The 21,211-nt window shown below is 39.0% G+C and overlaps 1 protein-coding gene across 6 annotated transcripts in view; it reads right to left on the bottom strand.

Annotated features, from left to right (window-relative positions):
* The window catches only part of ANK3 (ankyrin 3), a 349,011-nt gene that overhangs the window by 202,452 nt on the left and 125,348 nt on the right, over positions 1 to 21,211 (bottom strand). For all 6 annotated transcript variants that reach the window (XM_087863095.1, XM_087863094.1, XM_087863096.1 and 3 more), the window contains exons 2-7: positions 16,877 to 16,978; positions 16,447 to 16,545; positions 16,138 to 16,236; positions 8,423 to 8,521; positions 3,766 to 3,951; positions 1,818 to 1,916 (exon numbers count right to left, since the gene is read on the bottom strand). In XM_087863095.1, the coding sequence (XP_087719221.1) occupies positions 1,818 to 1,916; positions 3,766 to 3,951; positions 8,423 to 8,521; positions 16,138 to 16,236; positions 16,447 to 16,545; positions 16,877 to 16,978 (684 nt within the window). The remainder of the gene's footprint in view (positions 1 to 1,817; positions 1,917 to 3,765; positions 3,952 to 8,422; positions 8,522 to 16,137; positions 16,237 to 16,446; positions 16,546 to 16,876; positions 16,979 to 21,211) is intronic.

Raw genomic sequence — 21,211 nt, 5'->3', positions numbered from 1 at the left:
AATGGATGGTTTGGAATTGCTTGAAGGAGTCTGAAAATACTGTAATTTGTCCTCTTAAATCCCTTAAACATTGCCCCAATCTTATTTTCAGGACATTCAAGAAGTTTCTGAACAATGGCACAAAGACAAACTTCAAACACGACCCTGACATCAATTTCCCAAATGTCCTAATTAGAAGATCTGACTTAATGAGGTTTTCATTATACTGTGAATTACAGAAATAAAACCAGAAGAATGCATCTTCAAGACAAGAACTTCAGTTTTAGCACTGATGTGCCCCTGTCAAAGAGGTGCTTAACTTTGTCCTCCAAGATGTCAAATCAGGCTTCCGGTCAGCCATGTCACTGACCCCAGGGACACGGTCTGTGCAGTCAGAACACAGCTCTGCAGGGACACGAGCTGACGGGCACTCCTGAGTCACTTAATCTCATAAAGGCTCTCAGCAAGCCGATGACAAGAAGGTAGGAAACAGCTTTTATAGGAGTCCAATCTGAGTTCTTATTAATTTTTATAGAACTAGTGAGCTATAAGAAGAGAGGGAGAAATGAACACCTACAGTCACGTAAGAGAGAAAGTGGTCAGGAGCTTTGGGGCTGAAATCCTGCCTTTCCTAATCTGCTGGCCCTGGGATCCTGGACCAGGTGCTTCTTGCTGCTAAACTTTGGTTTCCTCTTCTCTAAAACATGGGTAAGTAACCCTTTTCTTGATATCTGAATACATGAAATAAATATGCGTAGCCTGGCAGCTGAGGAGCGACCTCAAAGAGGGTATTACTTCTACGGCGACTGCTGAAGCTGGTACTAGCATACGGCCTCTCTCTGGTCTCATCTAATCCCACTGTCCTCCCACGAGTAAGGTTCTAGCAAAAACACCACCCCACATGCTATGTTTGAAATCCCGGTGCTGATGCTGTTCTTGCCGACGACGTGTCGGGCCCTGTGTCCAGTGCTCTGCGCACACTCCCTCTTCTAATTCCCACAGTCTCCCAGTAAGGCAGTGCCGGTATTATTTTATTAGTATTAAATTTCATAATTCACACCATTTTGTTTTATAAATGAGGAAACTGATGGACACCAGGAAAATTTAAAGCCAAAACTGGAACCCAAGGAGTCTAAATCCTGAGCCCACACTTTTGGGCTCCTCCTCTATCCTGCTTCCTCTTTCCTTTCTATTTCCGATGACGAGGTGTCTCAGGATCAGGCCCGGACCCAGACTGGGGTTTGCACTCAGAACACTACTACTCTGAGTTGCTATCCAGGTACACATGATACTGTAACTCCTTTCTCCAGGAGCATGAACTTACTCGGGGTATGGAATCTTGTTACTCATTATGAAAGTCTGTAGGGGACAGACGATGAAAGCAAAAGACGGTCTCTGTTTTTTGGGTTCTGAAGTTTGGGTCTCATCCAGATATCCCACCCTATTCCCATCTGCAAGCTCAAGACCCTGGTAAGCCAAAGCACTACTGGTACCATCCGACTGTTAGAAAACAGTCTCAGAAATTTCTGCTTGGGGAAGGGTCTGTACTTTCCAGTCCTGATTCCTCGAATCGCATCTGCTACATATTCACATATATATGTATCCGCGCACCCCCCCCCCCCCGCCGTGATCATGGTTTATTTTTCCTGTTAGGAAACAGGCACACCTGTGATAAAAGCAAGAACATGCAGTAGGAGAAGCTGAAAATCACAGCTTTTGCTGACGGGTAGGTAGGACCTGTAGAGGTCAGCGGTGCCAACCCCCTCCTCATGCCGGGCAAGGAGGGCTCAGAAGGGTTTCACATGCTCTCAGGGCGGGTCATAGCGCCCTGCTCTTACCCTCGCAGTGAAGTCCACAGCAGCCGCTCGGTTTAACAGCAACGTGGCTACGTTGATATTTCCATAGTGAGCAGCTATGTGGAGCGGAGTGAAACCACTCTGCAAAGAAAACAGAGCAGACATTCAGCTGATTCCTGCCGGCCCCTCGTCTGCCACGTTAATACCATAACCCTGCCCAAATCCAAGTGAGGAAGCAAAATACGCTGAGGTCCACATTCCATTCTGTACTAGGTTTCTTTCAATTAGTGCCAATTTTTCATAGGGTTTCAAATAAACGCCAAACTCACAGGCAGAGGAACAGCCAGGAAGGAACTGAGGGTGCAGACTGAATAATTTCGGTAATCCAGTAGCAGAACTATACAGAAGCCAACGTTTCAGAACGTCAAAATAGGGATGACAAGAAAAATCTATTGCTTACAGAAGGTTTGATCAGTACCACTGTTTTATTATCGATGACAGAATTGTCCATTGAAACTCTTTGTCGAAATTCAATTCGTTTAATACATTCAATATAGAGTAAATGCCAATTTTAATGATAAAAGCAATTTGAGGGGAGAGGACTACAATTGGTCTTGTATAATGGGTGACTGCATTTTAGACGGAATCCACAAGCTGGTCTCTTTATTAGCAAATGTCTATTCAATAAAACATTTTTTTCTAGCTTAGTCATACCAAGGTCATTTTACTTCCTTAAAAAAATGCTAAAACATGCAGCGATTCACTTAGTCCCCAAAGAGTGAAACCTTATAGGAACTAGATGCATTTCTAAATTGTTAGCAAGCTTCTTAGCCATGCTAGCTATCTTACTGAGTCTTGTGGGAAGGGTGGGAATATTGGTATCCTTCGGAGGTAACTTTCATTTTGCTGACACCACTGAGGCTAAGTGTCATGCAGAACTCTAAAGAATCAGTCCTGGGTGAGTAGAATGACAGGGTTGTCTGCAGCGTCAGGTAGAGCTGGTAAGCATGCGTCAAAACTCTTCATCTCACCCAGCTCTTTGCGATATCCTTCAGTCTCAAGGATTCCTCAGTCTTCCTTTCCAACACCAGGCTCAGCTGCAGAAAGCCCTGGTAATCAAACTACTACCTTCTCTGGCACATGCTACTTTGGGGGCGGGGGTATAAAGCAGGTATCTAGCCTACAGAGGCGATGCAGAGAAGGAGGGAAAGAAATGAGGCAGCAGCACTAGGTAATGGGAAAACGATGATGCAGATATAGATTATATGCATATGTATATATACCTCTGTTGTTCTATTCACCACCATCTAGGTTAACACATTTGGAAGCAAAGAGGAGGAAAAAGTGAACGGTTAGTTCGCTCTCGGTGACATGGACGGCAGCAAGCTCATGGCAGCTAAGTAATGAGGATGGAAGCTATGGCGGGAGCACAAGAGGCACAGAAAGAAAGCTAGACCGAACGAAGGGCTACACGATGGCCTGTTCCAAATGCCACATTTCCTTCACAGAGACTGTCAGGTCATACATGTCAAGGCAATGGGAACGTTCGGCTGGGACTCTGGCTGCCGGCATGCTCTCCACAACTCATCCATACTCAGTGCATTGCCTCTCGTCTTAGATACCAACCAAAGGGTTATTTGTGTACATGGTTGTTAGCATTTTGCAATTTTCCACCCTGGTGTTGGAGCTGAAGTGTTAGATTCGTTCGAAATAATACGTGAAAAGGAAGGAAACTAGCAGGTGCAAATAAATTGACCTTGGACGTGGCCTCCCTGTGAGCATGCATCGGGCAGCATCCACAGTTACCTCCTAGCTTGAAATGCTAAGGGGGCTGTGCCTTCCATGGGCTGACCTGACACGTACTGTTATTCCTCCCAGGGAGGTTCAGGGTTGGGCGTAAACTTGCCAAAAGGGAGACCAGGCGTTCTTACAGCGCGCGGGTGCCTGACACAGGAGCGTGCGCGACCGGCTCCCCTCCTTGGCGCCTCACCTTTGACTCCACGTCTGCATTGTTGTCATTCTGCAGTAGCAGGGCCGCGGCCTTTGTGTCGTCTTTTCGGGCGGCGATGTGAAGAGCTGGAAGACGCACTTTTCCTTTAGTGTCATTTTCTAGCAGGAGGGAAACTACTTGATCGTGACCTTGTTGCAAAGCTACCGCCAAGGGTGTGAAGCCATCCTGCAAATAAATGGATGGGTCAAGATTGGCCCAATTAACAAGAATGCGAGCAAGTGACCGATTTTTGTTTAGGGCTGTTAAAGCTACCATATTCAAGCAGACAGGTGTGTGAAAAGACATATATATGTCTATAAATATTTATGTTTAATATTTTATATTTACCCAAGCAAATCATTAAAAAATCTGCAGTAAGTTTATGGGTTTTTTTTTTCTGTTATAAAGTAATATACGTTAATTGCACATTACATGAAAACACGTAAAATTACTACATGAAGAGGAAAAAAGATAACATAATTTCGATATCCAGAAAATAACTGCAGTGAAAACAGTATTTCAGGTTAAATCCAGGCAAATATTTCAAAGGATCTTATTTAAATAAGCTATAAAAATGTCCTCTGGTATTTTAAAACTGGGGGAGAGGCCTGTCTGCTTGTTGCCTAGCCCATATCTGGTGGTCAGTCTGTATGTGTTAATTAATGAACCACAGTAACTGCTGTTTTAAGAAAGGTCTTTATCAAATACTCGTGGCTTCTCTGACCACTGAAGGGAGAAGACACAGGGATCATGCAAAATAGGACTAGAATAAATTGAGATATACACTCAGGTCTGTGCATTTTGAGCCTTCCCATTGTATTGCCCTGTGACTTGACAAAGAGAAGACAGTTAAGGATTTCGCTGTGGTTAAGTAATTTGTGGATGATCTAGGGTTGCTGACAGTGGAATAAACAGCATGGAGTAGAAAATCCTAAGACTGGCTCACATTTGAATTCTTCTATGCTTTTATTGTCATGCACTCAAAAGAACATTATTTATAAATTATTTTTTTAGAGAACTGGCACGTTAGTCACTTATTTTATTTGGGTCATGATTTTTTTTTTTAAGATTTTATTTTTTATTTATTTATTCGACAGAGATAGAGACAGCCAGCGAGAGAGGGAACACAAGCAGGGGGAGTGGGAGAGGAAGAAGCAGGCTCATAGCGGAGGAGCCTGATGTGGGGCTCGATCCCGTAACGCCAGGATCATGCCCTGAGCCGAAGGCAGACGCTTAACCGCTGTGCCACCCAGGCACCCCTGGGTCATGATATTTTATATCAGTAAGCCTTGTGCTACAAATAGGCTACTCCAGTGGAAGGGTGTTCGTACGGGAGAAAGAGAAAAGCTAGTGACTTGCACACTACTGTCTTGCTGGTCTTTTCAAAAGACCACCTTCATCATTCTTTTCCTTGCTGGAAAACCAGACCATGGCTCCTACCACTTTTTTGATTGAATGCACATCAGTGTATTTATATTTAAAGATGTGCAAAATATTGGCCCCAAGGACCTAAGGGACAATATTGCCCAGATTCTTCTCATACAAATCCTTTCCTGCAGTCCCCTTATTAACTGTAGTGTGCAAACTATTTCCACCCTGGTTTCTATACTCATGCCATGTGCCTCACCCTGAAATGTCCTTCTCCTCACTCCACATGCACAAATTCTGTCTACTTTTCCTGCTTTGAGATCCACCTGACGTTCCATCTGCCCCTTTCAATTTTTCCAAGGAGACCCAAAAGAGGGAAAGGATGAGCATTAATGTAGCTAGAAGGACTTTCCCTGCAGCCTTAAGAAGTATAAGAGCAGCCTTAAGAAGTACAAGAAAGGCTGAATACGACCAAGACATTACCAAAAGAACATCACGTGTTTACACTTAGGGGCATAAAATTTAGAACGCAATTTAATGTTATGAGAAAAGTAATCTACATAACTGTATAAATATATGACCTCATTTTCATAAAGATAAATATGTGTGTTGTGTACATATACCAAAAGGTCTTAATGAATAAACAAAATGTTATCTCTAGGGAAAATTAACAGTGGCTTTTTCTTCTTTTTGCTTTTCACTGTACTTTTTCATTTACGTAATCTATTTCTTTTACAAAATAAAAGAAAAACACATTTTTAAAGGATAGAATGGTAAAAGGAAAATTGTGTATTAAGAGTGAACGTGGCATCTCACTTTTAAAACCTGGACAAAATCTAAGGGGTAAAAACGACAGCCTGCTTCTGGTTCTGAATCAAATAAATGGCTATATTTTCTGCTAATATGAACTTTTAAACCCATAGGGCCTATACATAAAGGAAACTACTTTGTACCAGAAAATAAACTGCAACAGAGACCGTCAGCACCCACAGGAATGTGTTTCCCTCAACAAGTCGATTAAAGAGACAAAGATACCAGCTCTAAGGTGTCAATAGCTAAAATTAGCAGCTCCAGATTTTGGTTCTAAACCTATTTTCAACTGTTTGGTTCTCTCTGTGCAGTTATTAAAAGAAAAATACATGGGGCACCTGGGTGGCTCAGTCAGTTAAGCAGCCAACTCTTGATTTCGGCTCAGGTCGTGATCTCAGGATCCTGAGATCGAGCCTCGCATCAGACGCTGAGCTCAGTGGGGAATCCGCCTGAGATTCTCTCCCTCTGCCCCTCCCCCTGCTTGTGTGCTCCCTCTAAAATAAATAAATAGATCTTAAAAAAAAAAAAAAAAAGAGGAAAAATACAAGCCAAACGGAAACATGCCAGAAGCTCCATGAGAACCTCCATGCCTTGTGGAATATCTGGCACATAATAGGTGCTTAATATTTGTTTTTACCTAATGCTTCAGAATCTTAATTAGCAAAAGAAGCAAGATATATATAGGGAAGATAGTACACAGTTAATACAGAAAAGGTTTTAAAAACCACAATCATGCCAAAGACTTAGCAGTAAGTTGGACTTCTGTTTGCTTCTAAAGGAGAGATACTCAGCGATCTGTACATCACAGTCTGAAAAGAATACTACCTTTTCCTTCACAGGCCAAGAAAGTACTGTGAAATCACATTCATTGGGATATTTATATTATTTTGTATTTCCATCCAAACATGGGAATGGATTTTTCTTTTACCCAACAAGTAAGCACTGCTCTACGCCTACCAAATGTGTGCTCTTTTCTTATTAACCAGTAGTTATTTCTTACCTACCCTTAAGGATATTATTATAAAAACAATACATCCTCATGATAAAAATCTTCAACAGTGTGGACGTAAAGTGAAAAGTGAAAAAGTGAAAAGTTAACCTCCCTCCCACTGCTCAGAATAAACGACTGAGAACAATACACTCTGGATATTTTCTTCTATCAGTACCTGTGGTCTTGCCTCATTTTTGATAATGCTGAAGAGCATTTTATTGTGTGAGTACCGCAATATTATAAACATACTTGGTGCATACTTAGGTTCGTTCCGGTTCTTAAAATATTGTTCATACTAATTCTGTTGATGCACTTCTCGTATGCTGTTTTTGTATCCTCCTCTAATACATCTATCTGTAATGTAAATTCTTAGAAGCAGAATTGCTAAGTAAAAAGGAACATAAACACTAACTTTTGACAGTTACTGCTAAATGGTCTGCAAAAGTGTTGCAAGTAACGATCAACTTTACCAACACTGTAGGAAAGTTCCCATTTCTTCTGCTCTTCAAATTCTGTTCCTCGTCTCCTGGGCGAAAGGCTGGATCTCATTTTTTAACTGATTAATAAATTAATATTTCTTTGACTATGAGTGAGGATGTGATATTTTCATACATTTATGGTCATCTGTATTTCTTTTTGTGCGAACTGCCTCTTCATTTATTTAGTGGTTTCCCCAGAAGACACGATCTCAAAAGCTGGGTGAAGTTATATGCAATTCCTCTATCCCGATCTTTCTTGTGCCATTTGGAAAACATGTCAGAATTTAAGAGGAGCAGTATTATGACAGGGATAATCCTGCATCTGTGTTCATTATTTTGTTAAAAATAGAGAATATTCAAATGTTGATCTTTTAATATTAGCAATATATTTCTAGTGATACACTTCACAAGGGAGCACAATCTTCCATCGAGTTTAGTTTAAAAAATAAACTGTATTACGTAGGATAGTCCCAATGACTTAAGTAGCTTCTTACTTTAAAACAGCTCTTCTATTCAAGACTGCAAAAATTTCTTCACTACCATGTTTGTCTAATACTTAAAAACATATAATAGTTTTGTTGAAAAGTGTGAATTAAATCTAATTAAATACATAAATTCAATCATTATAATTATACTAACATATTTGGAAAAAACAGATTTCAAACTTGTCTTACTACAAACATGTTTCAAAACAGTGGTTACCTTTGAGGCAAAATTATAAGAAACGGATAAGTGTTCTACAGCAAATATGTAGATATGAAATAAACAGCTCAACTATAAGGTAGAGCCAGGCTTTTAAGAGCAGAAAGGGTATCTATGCAATGGAAGATTCTTTAAAGACTGAAAATAGATTTTCCAGTGTATTTCATAAACATTGAAGAATCCTCACATTAATATATGACTGTAACTAAAACTCTCGTGGGACAGATTCTCTGTGTTATGACTCCAGGCTTAAAAATGCTCTACAAACAATGTGAACTTACCCACAGAAAGAACCAACATGTCTTACCTCTGTGGCGAGGCTCTGGCTTGCACCATTGTCAAGAAGAAACTTGACAACCTCCAGGTGGTTTTCCTGGGCTGCCATGTACAATGGCGTGAAACCATTCTGCAAAAGAAGAAATAAAATGTTTGTCTGTGGCTTTATTAAAGGGCCAATCTAGTTTTCCACAGTACTGATGTATGTTCCAGAAAATACTTCTGTGTAGCAATTTTACATATTTTTTAGAAAGCCTAAGCATGATAGTTTAAGCAGAATTCGTAAGTGTAATTCAAAATTATAGTTCATTTATAACCTGAGCGTAGTTCATAGTTAATAGTGTATAACTCACACCAATAGATCTACTTTTGATAAATAAGTACATTTGTTTACTCATCAGCCTCTCCTTGAGTGCCTACCAGGAGCAAATGAGGATATGAAGAAAAATACATTTGGTCATTGTCCCAGTGAGTTTTTTCCCCCCACGTCAATAATTATCTATTTTAAATAAAAGGTGTAATACTTTTACATAAAGTTAAGAGTCTGAAATAGTTCCTAATTTGGAAGGAATTTATATTAATTTATTTGAAGGTGAGGTGAGTTGGAGCAAAGGAAAGAACACAAATATGCAAAAGGGTATATACTTCAATTTCCAAATAGAATTCAATTAGTAGTTTATGTTTTGTAAGTTTCCTGCCTTGAATTTTTTTTGCAAAGATGTGGTATTTTCATGTTCAGAATACACACACACACACACACACACACACACACACACAAGTATGTGGTTATGTTTCTCTGAAATGTGGCCAACTGCCAAAGAACCTGGGTTCAAGTACATGACTGTGTACACTGCATCTTAAGCTTTTTCTTAAAATATGTTGCAGGGGCACCTGGGTGGCTCAGTTGGTTAAGCGTCTGCCTTTGGCTCAGGTTGGGATGGAGCCCCGCATCAGGCTCCCTGCTCAGTGGGGAGCCTGCTTCTCCATCTCCCTCTGCAGCTCCCCCTGCTTCTCTCTCTTTCTCTCTCAAATAAATAAATAAAATCTCAAAAAAAAAAAAATGTTGCATATGTGTGATTGTTCTCTAGAACAATTTACTTCACCCCTATGAAATATTTTCATGTTGTCTATGGAATATTTTTAAATCTTATTGTAAAACATATACATGAAAACAGATATTTTTCAAACTATAGCAAATTTTCTTTGAATAAATTTTTACAGTTCTATTTAACTGAATGTTCTGGAAATTTTATTGTATGCATTATACAATTGGAAAGAATAAAAGTAAATATATTCTAAGTAAAGTGTACCAAATATTACTCAAACTTCTGTGGTTCAAAAGGTTTAGGTTCACCATTATAAATATCATTTCTATAGGACTGCCTTACTTATCTGTAATTCAGCCTCCGGCGACATCACTCTTTCAGCTTTTATCTGAGAACTTAGAAGTAAGTCAAAAAGATCCTGAGGTGATAAACGTGATGTCACGTAACAAATGTACCATATACTTTATTCATCGGGGCGTTCCTCCATTCTACTTACTCTGTGTTACACACATAATTGTCAAAAGCTAGGTCATCCAGTTGCCAAGCTCAAAATTAGAGACACGAAATGAGAGGCAGTAGGACTATGACACAGCATTCGAGCATCTTCCCTTTAAATTATCTACCTACCAACATCACTGAAGTTCATTGTTATTCTGTTCTATCATGAAAGGTTTTATCAACATTAAACATGGAACATGGAATAACTGCAACACAACATGTGTGTACATATATGTGTGTGTATGTGCATGGCGTGTTTCATCTTTGTCACTCCGCCCAGACCTATGAGGGAAACGGCAGGTAGTTTAGGATTACCCTTAGATTGCTGACTATTTTTTTGTTTCCTTAGTTTGACCAAAATGGAAGATCATTTTATCCTTGGTTGAGTTAAATATCCTTTAAAAAACAAAACAAAAGAGAAAAAAAAAAAACTATTGAAAATATTAAGAAAGAAGAGAAAGATAAAAGCCAGGGTGGATTCTTGTGATAGCTCAGTGAACTACTGGGCAATTGTCTTTCTTCATCAGCTGAAATTTCTAGATTTCAGATTTTAGGAATAAAGTTCTCAGGAAAAATTTTGAAAATGGATGTTTTTCTCTCAACTTCAGGACAGAGTTTTGCCATAGTTCACAATTACCTAAGGAACACTGGTCTGCCTACAAGTATCTGGCTTCTGGCCTGATGTATGTAGACTGTTTCTGAGTTTACCTTCCAGAACCAAACCTTTCACGACCCAGGAAGATAATCCAAAACCAGGTACTGAGGTTTAAAAGATGCTGTTTTTACAGACCTGGAGCTTCTGAAGAGTGATTCTTAAGAATCACAACTTTTTTTTTTTTTTTTTAAGACTTTATCTATTTATTTGAGAAAGAGCATGAGCGGGGAGGAGAGGAAGAAGCAGGCTCCCCGCTGAGCCAGTGGCCTGACATGGGGCTCAGTCCCAGGACCCCGGGATCATGACCCGAGCCAAAGGCAGACACTCAACCGACTGAGCCACCTAGGCACCCCAAGAATCACAACTTTCAAATCATTCCACATGCCCTTTTCACAACAGCAGAGAGTGAACTGTGTGGAACTGGAATTACTCAAAAATAATATGCAGACGAGGATCACAACAAGATTGAGCCCGTAATTCACTGTTTTCCACAATCACATCTCTCCTTTTTTCTTTTCTTTTTTTTGAGTGCTTGCCATTCTATGGCATTACCTGAAAGCTGCTCATTTTTGGAATGGTCACATTCTTTCATACTTTTTCATTTTTATAAATTTTTATTGATATATAATTCACATACCATAAAACTCACCCATTTCAAGTTACAATTTAGTGGGTTTTAGTATATTCACAAACTTGGGTAACCATCTCCACCGTCTAATTCCAGAACATTTCATTATTGCAAAAAGGAACTCTGTACCATTAGTATTCACTCCCTTCCACCCCTCTCCGTGGCCTCTGGCAACCACTCACCTGCCTTCTGTCTCTATGGATTTGCCTGTTCTGAACATTTCATAATGGAATCACACAATATATGGTGTGATATATTGATATATATTGAATGGTGTTGAATAGTCTCATTTTACTTCTGCTATTCATATTGATAAAATGTTTTTGGTGCTGTTGTTTTTTCCTCCATAATGGAAATTTCCATCTTATAGGGGCTATTTATAGGCTTGTGTGTTTACTTTGTTTTGCTTTAGTTTTGGTCACCAAGCATCTGTTTCCCCTTTTGGCAATATTGCTTCATTTTCTTTAGGGGACCTACCTCTTCCCCTGAAATGTAGGTAGCGTGTGTCTTGGCCATCTTTGAGACAAATCAGCCTGCCCTTTTTCAACCACAGGGTTAATATATGTGCAGGACATCTTCTGTTTGCTCTTCCAGGTCTACTCTCTATCTTTCTCAATTCTGTTTTCTGCCAAATCTCCTCTCTCCACCTTGAAATGGTCTGTAAAGACCATATCAAAGGGCAACTTTACCATGTAGCATCTGGTTACTCTCACGCCAACTACCTAGTTTCCAAAGCTTTCCAAAAAGCTTCTTTAGCTTTCTGTTCTATGTGTTCTCTACATAATTTCAATAAATTCCCTTTTTTGCTCAAGTCCGTTTCTGTTGTTTTAATCCCGATAACACCAATTAATACAAATCTCATCTATTAAGAAAGGACCAACATGGCATGAGAACACATATACACTATTTAGTTATGGTTCTAGGGAGTAATTATAAGCCTCCTTTGGAAAGACTGAATAAAAATATTACCATTACTCTCTCATACAAAGCAGCTTAAGGCGCAAGTAATTAATTGTGTTGTCATTGGACAACCTACAGCTGAAATGATTTTTTGTAAAATAGTATCTGGATTAGGAGAATGGTCTGATTTCAGAACGAATGTTATTTTTCTCTTAAGAGAAAAAAGTAAGCCACTGTTTTTTGTTTTTTTTTTTTTTTAAATTAATTTCCTAACTTTGGAAATTTCCAAAACAAAGAGCTGGCCAACATGGAACATATGGGTGCCGAATTTACAGTTTTTTTTTTTTTTTTTTTTCCTGTAGCAACAATAGACTCAATTTTCAAAAGGCAGAACAGCTCAAGACTGAGGAAGTATGCTCTTTGCTACCTGGTCTTATCCATTATCTTCAACACCTTCTGCTCGAACATTTATTGTGGTGTTATCAAAAGCATGCAATACGCAGACCTACAATTTTATAGATCATACCGAAGCATGCTGCCTAATATCCAGCCAAATAAAATAAAATAAAAGTCCTCCTGTTATTCCACTTAAGTAAGGGCTGACATTTCTTCCATGAACTTCTCTTATCCATCCCAGGTTCCTACAGGCAGCCGGTGTACATCATGAAGCGTTCCCCTAAATAAAAACGCTAAGGGAAGGGAGACAGATTTGCACTAATTTACATCTGATATTGATTTTTGTGAATGTTGTTGGTTAGATTACAGATGTGCTCTAAGGTCAAAGGACAGAGAGGCTCTATCGCACCTGTTTTCTGACTTCATCAAGACCTGACCTCCCCACCAGAGGAAACGTTTAAAAACACAGAAAGACCAAGGAGGCACTGGTTTAATCAAAGGGACTTTTCCTTTCTGAAAAGGATTCATAGAAACCCAGTACCTGTTTCACGCCTGGGTGCAGATGGGTGGGGACTAGGAGATGGGGGTCGGGGTGGAAGGAGGACCTCCACTTTGTCTTTTCATGCATTTTGATGGTAGAACCATGTGAATGTATAACCTATTCAGAATTTAAATAAACACAATATAAAAATAATAAAAAAAAAACAAAACCAAAACCCACAGGGTCTTTGTCTTTGTTAATACTTCTATGAAAATTTAGAATATTTTGATAGTTATGGTCAAATATTATTTGAAACAGACTTTGCTTCTTGATAAACACAGTTTGTGCCTTATATTACAGAGTAAAGACCGAGAAGGAGAAAAGGGTGAGGGCTGCTCATTTGATGTGGCAGTTTGAGATTTGCAAACACTAGTAATCCTTGGTGCCATATTTAGTACAAAGTATGAAGGACTTAATCATAGTAGAGTTCTTTATAATCACAATTTAATTATCCAACCCAATTTCTTTTAGGGTAGGCATAAATAATTTCTGGAATGTTAAGTAATATAAGAAAGAGTTAACTAATTATTAAGACATAAGATCACAGCAATGACAAAAATTAATTTAAAGTAATATCTAAAAATTCTTAGCTTATAAACCCTCAGTTTATAAGATCAGAACTTGATATTGTCCAATTTCACTTGTATTTCCAAGACAAGGAGAATTTTTATATGTAAGGAAGGTGAGGGACTCTCTTTACACTAGATCTTTTTTGGCCATTAGATATTACCTATTTGGTAAAAATTCACTCAGACAGGGATGCTGTCTTTCTTGAATATTGATACTCCTGTGATATTTTATGTGCCGACGCCTACATGGAATTTAATCTCATGGCATTACTGCTTGTCGTTCTTTGCAGGAGTTCCTATTGAAAAGCTGCTACCAGGAGTTATTGTGGAAATCCCACTGTGCTGCATGGCCATCTTACTACTTATTCTGTCCATGGAAGAATGCAGCTCAGAAGCCACATGGGGTCAGGTGTCCAGATGGAGGGGGCACGCTCTGCTGCGAGCCGTGCGGGCAGGGCACGCCAAGCACCGCTGCAAGGAACGGGGAATTCCACAGCCCCTGTTCTTCTCCGTCACTTCATCATCACTAGGGAATGTGTATAAGCTGAAATCAAATCGGGTCAGGATTTGATTTCAATTGTGGTTTCTCTCCAACATCGTCCAGGAGGTTTCAAACTATTAAACATCAGTCAAGAATGTGTGAAATGTTTAAAAGAAGGGGAGGTTTATTTCTTCTCGCTTGGGGGGATAAAGGAAATGAAAATGGATTAAAAGGTACTCTCTCAGAGCTTAACACTAGTTATTTTCCAGTCAAAAGATGTTTTAAAAGCATGATGCTTTGCTTATATTCAGCTGGTCTGTATCTCTCTCAATGGTCTATACTTGTCAATATTCAATTTTATGTCATTCCCTTTGGGAAAAGCATTATTACTCCAAGTAAACCCTCCTAGGGAATCAGCATAAGTGGACCACGTATCAAAGGTCCAACCGCAAGGAACTAGAAAAGAATCAGATCGGACTCTTCACACATTTGGAAACGCTGTGTGATTGCTTCTCCATGCCACTGATAATTAACAACATCAGCGCCATGTTACTATGGGGGTAGTAATCATGGAGGAAGTCGCCCCAATTCCATGGACCCATAAAATATAGGAGGCTCCTGTTAGTCAAAAATAGTCAGTGCTGAAGATGGCTGGGGAACTCGAGTACACTTAAAAATGGAAATCAAAAGGCCATAGTAAATAATGAAAAACGTTAGATTGAGACTTTATTCTAAAAAGACAAAACTAGAACCTATAAAAGCAATTTACAGGTTAACAAAATATTGGTTATAACCCAGATTCACGTATGAGTTTCACAATGAACAAAGACTAAACCAAATAGGATTTCTGTGGGGGAAAAGTATAATTTTTCCAACAAAATTATATGATAGTTTGATGTCCCTCACTTTTAATTTCCACAGCGTAAGTAAAAAGATAGCCTTTCTGCAAATGGATTTGCAAACCAAAGACCTCACCTAATTTTCTCTTTTTTTTTTTTTTGTCATTTAATCTTTTGATTTTCAAATCATTCTCGTTTGAAACACTTATCAGGAAATCATCCTAATTCTTCACACTTTGCTGGGACGCCACAAGCCACAGCTTAGTCGTGCACCCAGGGTTCTCCAACACCATCCCCCTAACTTCACGTGATCCTGTGTCTTTTGCAAAACTTGCGATTTTGTTCTGTAATCAGTTTGCTCAGTATCCAACCTTCGGGGGTGCTGACGGACAAACAGGAGCACGTGAAGGCATCCAATGAGAATGAATGTTTGAGTAAGGGCCAGTTTTAAAAATGGTCAGGTTCTTAGTGGATATTTCTGTGTTATGACGATGTTTGCTTTCCTAGACAACCTCATTTCTGTGGAGACTGAAATAATGAATAATTCGGATTATGAGGACTGATTTTTAAACCTATTTTAAAGTAAATTCTTTTAGACTGAAAGTCTATGAAGCAATTTATTGGTGTTCTTTTTAGAACTTCACGCAAGACTCAGCACATAGGAGGTCCTACTGAATGAATCATTAGCGTACATCCAAATCAAAGAATCTGGAAATTTTAGTTTGGGGAATTTTCATGTTTATTCTGTTTTTTTTTTCCTTTTAATTTGTTTCAGGGAACAACAATGAGGCCTTAGTTACTAAACAGGAATTAAGCGGCGTCTTCCCTTTTTCAACTAGATAAAGCACTGAAATATAATGAACATTAAAGAGCATTTCCTCATTTATATGCATTCTCATTTCCTCTGTAAGTTAATAGGTACTAAGACTAGACCTGAGTTATCATCCAAAAATAGTATAAGACTCTGCATTACAGATATTCCCTAAACTTTTGTGGCTATGACTACCAGTCCAGTTTCATAGATGGATGACTTTAAAAAATCTCTCTCACACATAAAAGGACATATGTGAATTTAAATAATTTGCAACAATATTATTATTCACTGAATTGCATTCTTAGAGGATATAGGACTTGACCCAAAGAACATTTATAAATTACAACAACATTTACTTGAAATAGAGTTGTAGTTTTACCTGAGACTGCGCATTGACATTGGCTCCATTTGTAACCAAGACCTTCACCACCTCTGCTTGTCCAGCCAAAGATGCTATATGCAAGGCTGTGTTTCCTTTCTGTAAAATGAAAAGATACATCAACTCACCCTCTTCATTTCTCTGTTTCAACATTTTATAAAATATGGAATCCCTCTAAGTTTATTAGTTTCCCAAAGACAACATGGCTGACAAGCAGCCCATGAGAAGCTTGTCCTGATTCTTACGGAGGGCTGAATCCTCACTGAATTTGGCAAGTGACATAAAAAGCATAAAGTGTGGGATAATTACCTTCGTAGCTGCATCCACATTGGCTTCCCTCTGTAGCAGTTCAGAAACGACTTCTACATGGCCTTCTTTGGAAGCGAGATGGAGCGCATTCAACCCATTCTGATTAAGAGTGAAGGGAAAGCTTTACTCAGCAGGTTGAGAATAGATCAGCGAACAGTCTACTTACAACTCTGAAGATCACACCCCACCGACAATCACGTGGGTGTGTGCAGGGTAGAAACTTGAATTAGGGATAAAGGTACATGAAAATTAGATGGATTGTTCTGGTATCACTATTTATTAAATTTAGGAATTACTAAAGGATGCCCACCTACATTTCTGAATGCTGCTTTAGCAAAGCAGAGTCATTTGAAAATCTGAGCTGACGACATTTAACAAAAAAAAAAAAAATTAAGTAAAAAATTAAATAGCAACAATAACCACAACTAACCTGATTGCAAATGTTGATGTCAACCCCATTTTTTATGTAGTCAAGGGCCTTTTCTAGGTGTCCAGCTCGAGCTGCTCTTAAGTAACTTGCATTGGCATCAGACTAAAATACAAAAGAAAGACATTTTGATGAAAAATGAAACTCACAGACACATTAGAACTATTCAGCTTATAGTCCAAACTAAAAAGAAAGATTTTTAAACTGAACTATTATATTTCTAACATGAAAATACTCTTAAAGGTCTTTGTAAAGTCACCAGGAAAAGGACAAATTCTTAAAAAGTTAGTTTCAAACATACGAAGTTACCCCTTGTGTGATGTCCTCACTGATCCTACACTGAGAGAGAAAATTTCCCCTACTATGTAGGTACCTTAAATTACGTAAGATTCCTGAAGAGTAAAGCAAAATCCCATAACTTCCTAGTGGTCTCATTATGAAAATCTCACTATTCTATTTTGTCAGAAACTTCACATCTATTCCATTCTTTCATATTTATCTATTACAACTGATTTTTCAATTCACAGCTTCACAAATACATTTACTGTTGCTATATTAGTTTAACAGGAATTCGGAGGATGTTCTCTTGGATTTTCCTACAGCACAGCCACGTGCTGGAACATAGTATGTATTTGAAAAGCATCCATAAATGTCTACCCAAATTGTGAAGCGCGCTCTCCATGTATTTTCAAGCAAGCTAAGGCCACCACCTGAGAAAATTCTATTAGGAGCATTATCAGGAGAACATAAATAAATACATATAAATTTAAAAACAACAAACACCAAATCTGTAATTCATTCACCAAAAGCTTACATGTCTGCCTTTCTGCTAAACTCTCGTGCCTACGATTGTGGGGTTGAAACCACCTACTAGTGAAATCTTTAACAGAAAGAAGACAGTGAGAGGAAAACTTCAAAGCTGGATCTGCACGATTTGGAAAGGAGTCCTGCTCAGTGTAGAACACCACAGAAGCAGGTTTTCCTGAAAGGGGAGCCAAAAACATCTCATCATTGGTTATCAATGCAATCATGCAGGGTATGGCTTAAACAACAGAGGAGACTGTCTTCTTTCAGCCATTTGGCAAATACCTTCAGAGCCCCTGTTCACACACCACCTCACCTGGAAAGCCTTCCCAGACCTCCCGGGCAGAGATTAATTACTCGGTGCTCCCACAGCATTAATTCCATTGAGCCCTCTTGGTATTTCTCACACAGCATTACAGTTTTTGGTTTACCTGTCCTTCTTCTTCCCTAAATTGTAAGCCCCTTAAGAACAATCAGAGGCAGATCAAGGGGCAGGCAGCTGGAAAGCAGACAAGATGCCAATCTTAGAGGAATGCTAATTCATCCCTGGAAATGTAATTGAGCTGAAGGAAATTCCATCTCTCAGAAGGGTCTTTGGTTCTGCTGTGGGTCAATTTAGTTAAGATTTGACTTGCTCAGGTCCTCGAAGGAGAGGCTGCCATCTCTACAGTGTCTCATGTATAACAGTATGCCTCTGTGAAGAACTATCCCCTTTCCTCTAAATCAGGCCTTCTCAATCTCAGCACTATTGGCATTTCTTTTTTAAGATTTTATTTCATTTTAAGTAATCTCAACACCCAACATGGGGCTCGAACCCACAACCTAGAGATCAAGAGTCACATGTTCCACAGACTGAGCCAGTCAGGAGGCCCTACTGACATTTTGATCCAGGTAATTCTTTGATGTGGGAGATGGTCCTGTTCAATGTCAATGTTTACTAGCATTCCTGGCCTTTACCAACTATTCCCTATTTGTGACTAGTAAAAATGTATCCTGAATTGCCAAATTTCCCTTGGCAGCAGGGAAGGGATGGACTTTCCCAGCTGAGAACAACTGCTCTGAATAAAGAGTAAACCAATTTTTTTTCCAGATTGTACGCTTCAATAGGCTTAAATCTTTGGCCCGAGTTACCATGTGCCTTGACCTACCACAAGCCAGTGACTATAGTATAATGTTCATCTTTCTGTTTCCCCTGCAATTAGAAGAAGCATCCTGGCCCATAGCAGGTGTTTATAAATGTTTTGTGAATGAGTGAACCAATAAGTAAGTAAATTGTGTGGAAGTAACTATTAATTAAAATATTGCCTGCAACAATACTGGAAATTTTCTTCACAACAACAGCAGCTATTTCAATGGAGAACCCGCTAGAATTCCAAGCTGACCGCCAGAGAAGATAAACAAAGCCATTGAGTCAGGTATCTGGGAACACACGCAGCTGTTGCCAAAATAAAGTTGGGATTTGAGTCAAGCATGCAAATCATTCAGAGCTTCAAGTAAGACAAAGGACAAACCAAAGTTTCCAGGAATTTCAAGAAAAATAAAACACAATTTTTAAAGAGGCTCACTAATTTGAGATGGTTAGGGAGTTTTTGGTCTGGTTTAAAGTTCAGTTAGAAATAGATTAGCTATGCAAGGATGGCTCATTGTACCATAAAACATCATCTTCTTTGTGCCTGCTCAATGACTTATCAGTGAATTTGCCCAGAAGGGCTCTGATGCCATTCTGGGAACAAACGAAATCAGTCTGCCTGGATATTTCAACTGCCAGAGATAACAACTGTGAGTAAAGCATCCCCAATTCTGACTTTGAGTGCATAAAAACAGCCGCTAAAGAAGTTCAGAAAGAGGTAGCATGACTCAAGGAGAGCCTCTGCATTCATTCCACATCTGAAAAGTCTGGCAATTGTATATGCTGTCCATTTACCTCTCAGAATTTTCCCACCAGACTTTCTAAAGCAAAGCCAAATACAAACAGTATAAACCAAATTTCCTAATTCAGTGGTTCTCTACCTATCTGGAGTTCAGATTTCTTGAGATTAACAAATAAATTCTTTTCCTTCAACAATTGCACATGTAACCATACATACAAATCAAATCTGCATGTACACACATTTGCACCCTAATTTCATGTGGCTCAGGACTGCCTAGCCTTCTCATGGATTCATGTTTAAGAACACCTACTCTAATGATAAAGGGTTTTCTGGCAGATACCTTCACTATATCTATTTCACCCAGCGATCCTGGTACCAGATAATTCTCTGAGGTAGCTAATTTATCACCTGAGAACTTTAAGAACAAGAGAAAAAACACAATTTTTTTCTTCACTTTTTTTCAGCCCTCTGTTACATACAGGCAAGCTGAACACACAAATACATAACAATCGGCCACTTTATACTTCAAAGAAAGAGTATGGGGGGAGAAGGAGGGAGGAAAATACAAAGAAAAAGCAAGAGGAGAAAAATGAAATCTGCCTTGAGGAAAAACGACAACTTAGGAAGTGAAGTTATTCTCAACCACCTGCAAGCAATGCAGTGACATCTTCCTTCCACGAATATTCGTTGACTACTGACAGTGCGCTAGCCGTGCAGACATCTGGGTGCACGCTAGTCGTGCCGACATCTGGGTGCACGGTGGCACAAATGAAGCCTTGCTTGCTTTCGCCTCACTCTTAACTTTTCCAAATCATGTTGCTTAGGTAGCAGGGTAAATACTGGATTCTTCATTGTTTTTTTTTTTTTTTAAATTCTGTCTATAGTACCCATACAATGTTCTTTATTTTATGCTAAATAGGCTTAAATATGCTTAATATATATAATGCTTAATGCTAAAATTTATAAAACATTTTGTCTTTGGCTCAATATCAGTGTATTGCCCCTCTTAGCAGTCATTTCATTAGAAACATAGGAGTTACTCTTAACACAGGCTATAGCCTGCTTTTTCATCTTAAATGTTCTACCGTAACAATGCCTCTTAAAGCCAGTTATAGACCCAGCACTTTGGAAGGAAATCACGTCTCACAAGAAGCTGAGCTCTGCCACACGAAAAGTACTACAGAGGAGGTCACCCCTAAGGAGTCAGTTGGCATAAAATGAATGTAAGCAGATGGTCAGCATTTTTTCCCTGTAGATAATAAAAATCTGAAGGAAGAATCTGGAAAATGATAATATCTTTCATCACCCTTTCATCTCTTGTCTACTTAGTCATTTTAGTAGACAGGAAAGAAATATGAACCATGTGTGTTTTTGAAGGAAATATCTTCAAGGATAGAGTCAAGCATTATTATGAATTAACCTAATAACTCAGCATTCCCACCAATACTGGAATATTGGTATTATTCAGCAGAAAGCAGGGATTGGAATGAAAAAGCATTTCTCGAGTGCCAACCTCAGTAATAAACTAATACTTCATACCTCTGACTATATGCTAGACGTTATCAGAAGTACTTAGAGTGTCTCCCCAAAATTCAAGTCCACTTGCAACCTCAGAACATAACATTATTTGGACATAGATCTTTGCGGATATAATTAGTTACGA

The sequence above is a fragment of the Ursus americanus genome, chromosome 6, assembly GCF_024610735.1.
Source record: "Ursus americanus isolate L20-20 chromosome 6, mUrsAme1.1.p, whole genome shotgun sequence".
Taxonomy (NCBI): domain Eukaryota; kingdom Metazoa; phylum Chordata; class Mammalia; order Carnivora; family Ursidae; genus Ursus; species Ursus americanus.
The sequence above is the reverse complement of the archived record's forward strand: the minus strand, read 5'-3'. Positions and strand labels throughout refer to the sequence as shown.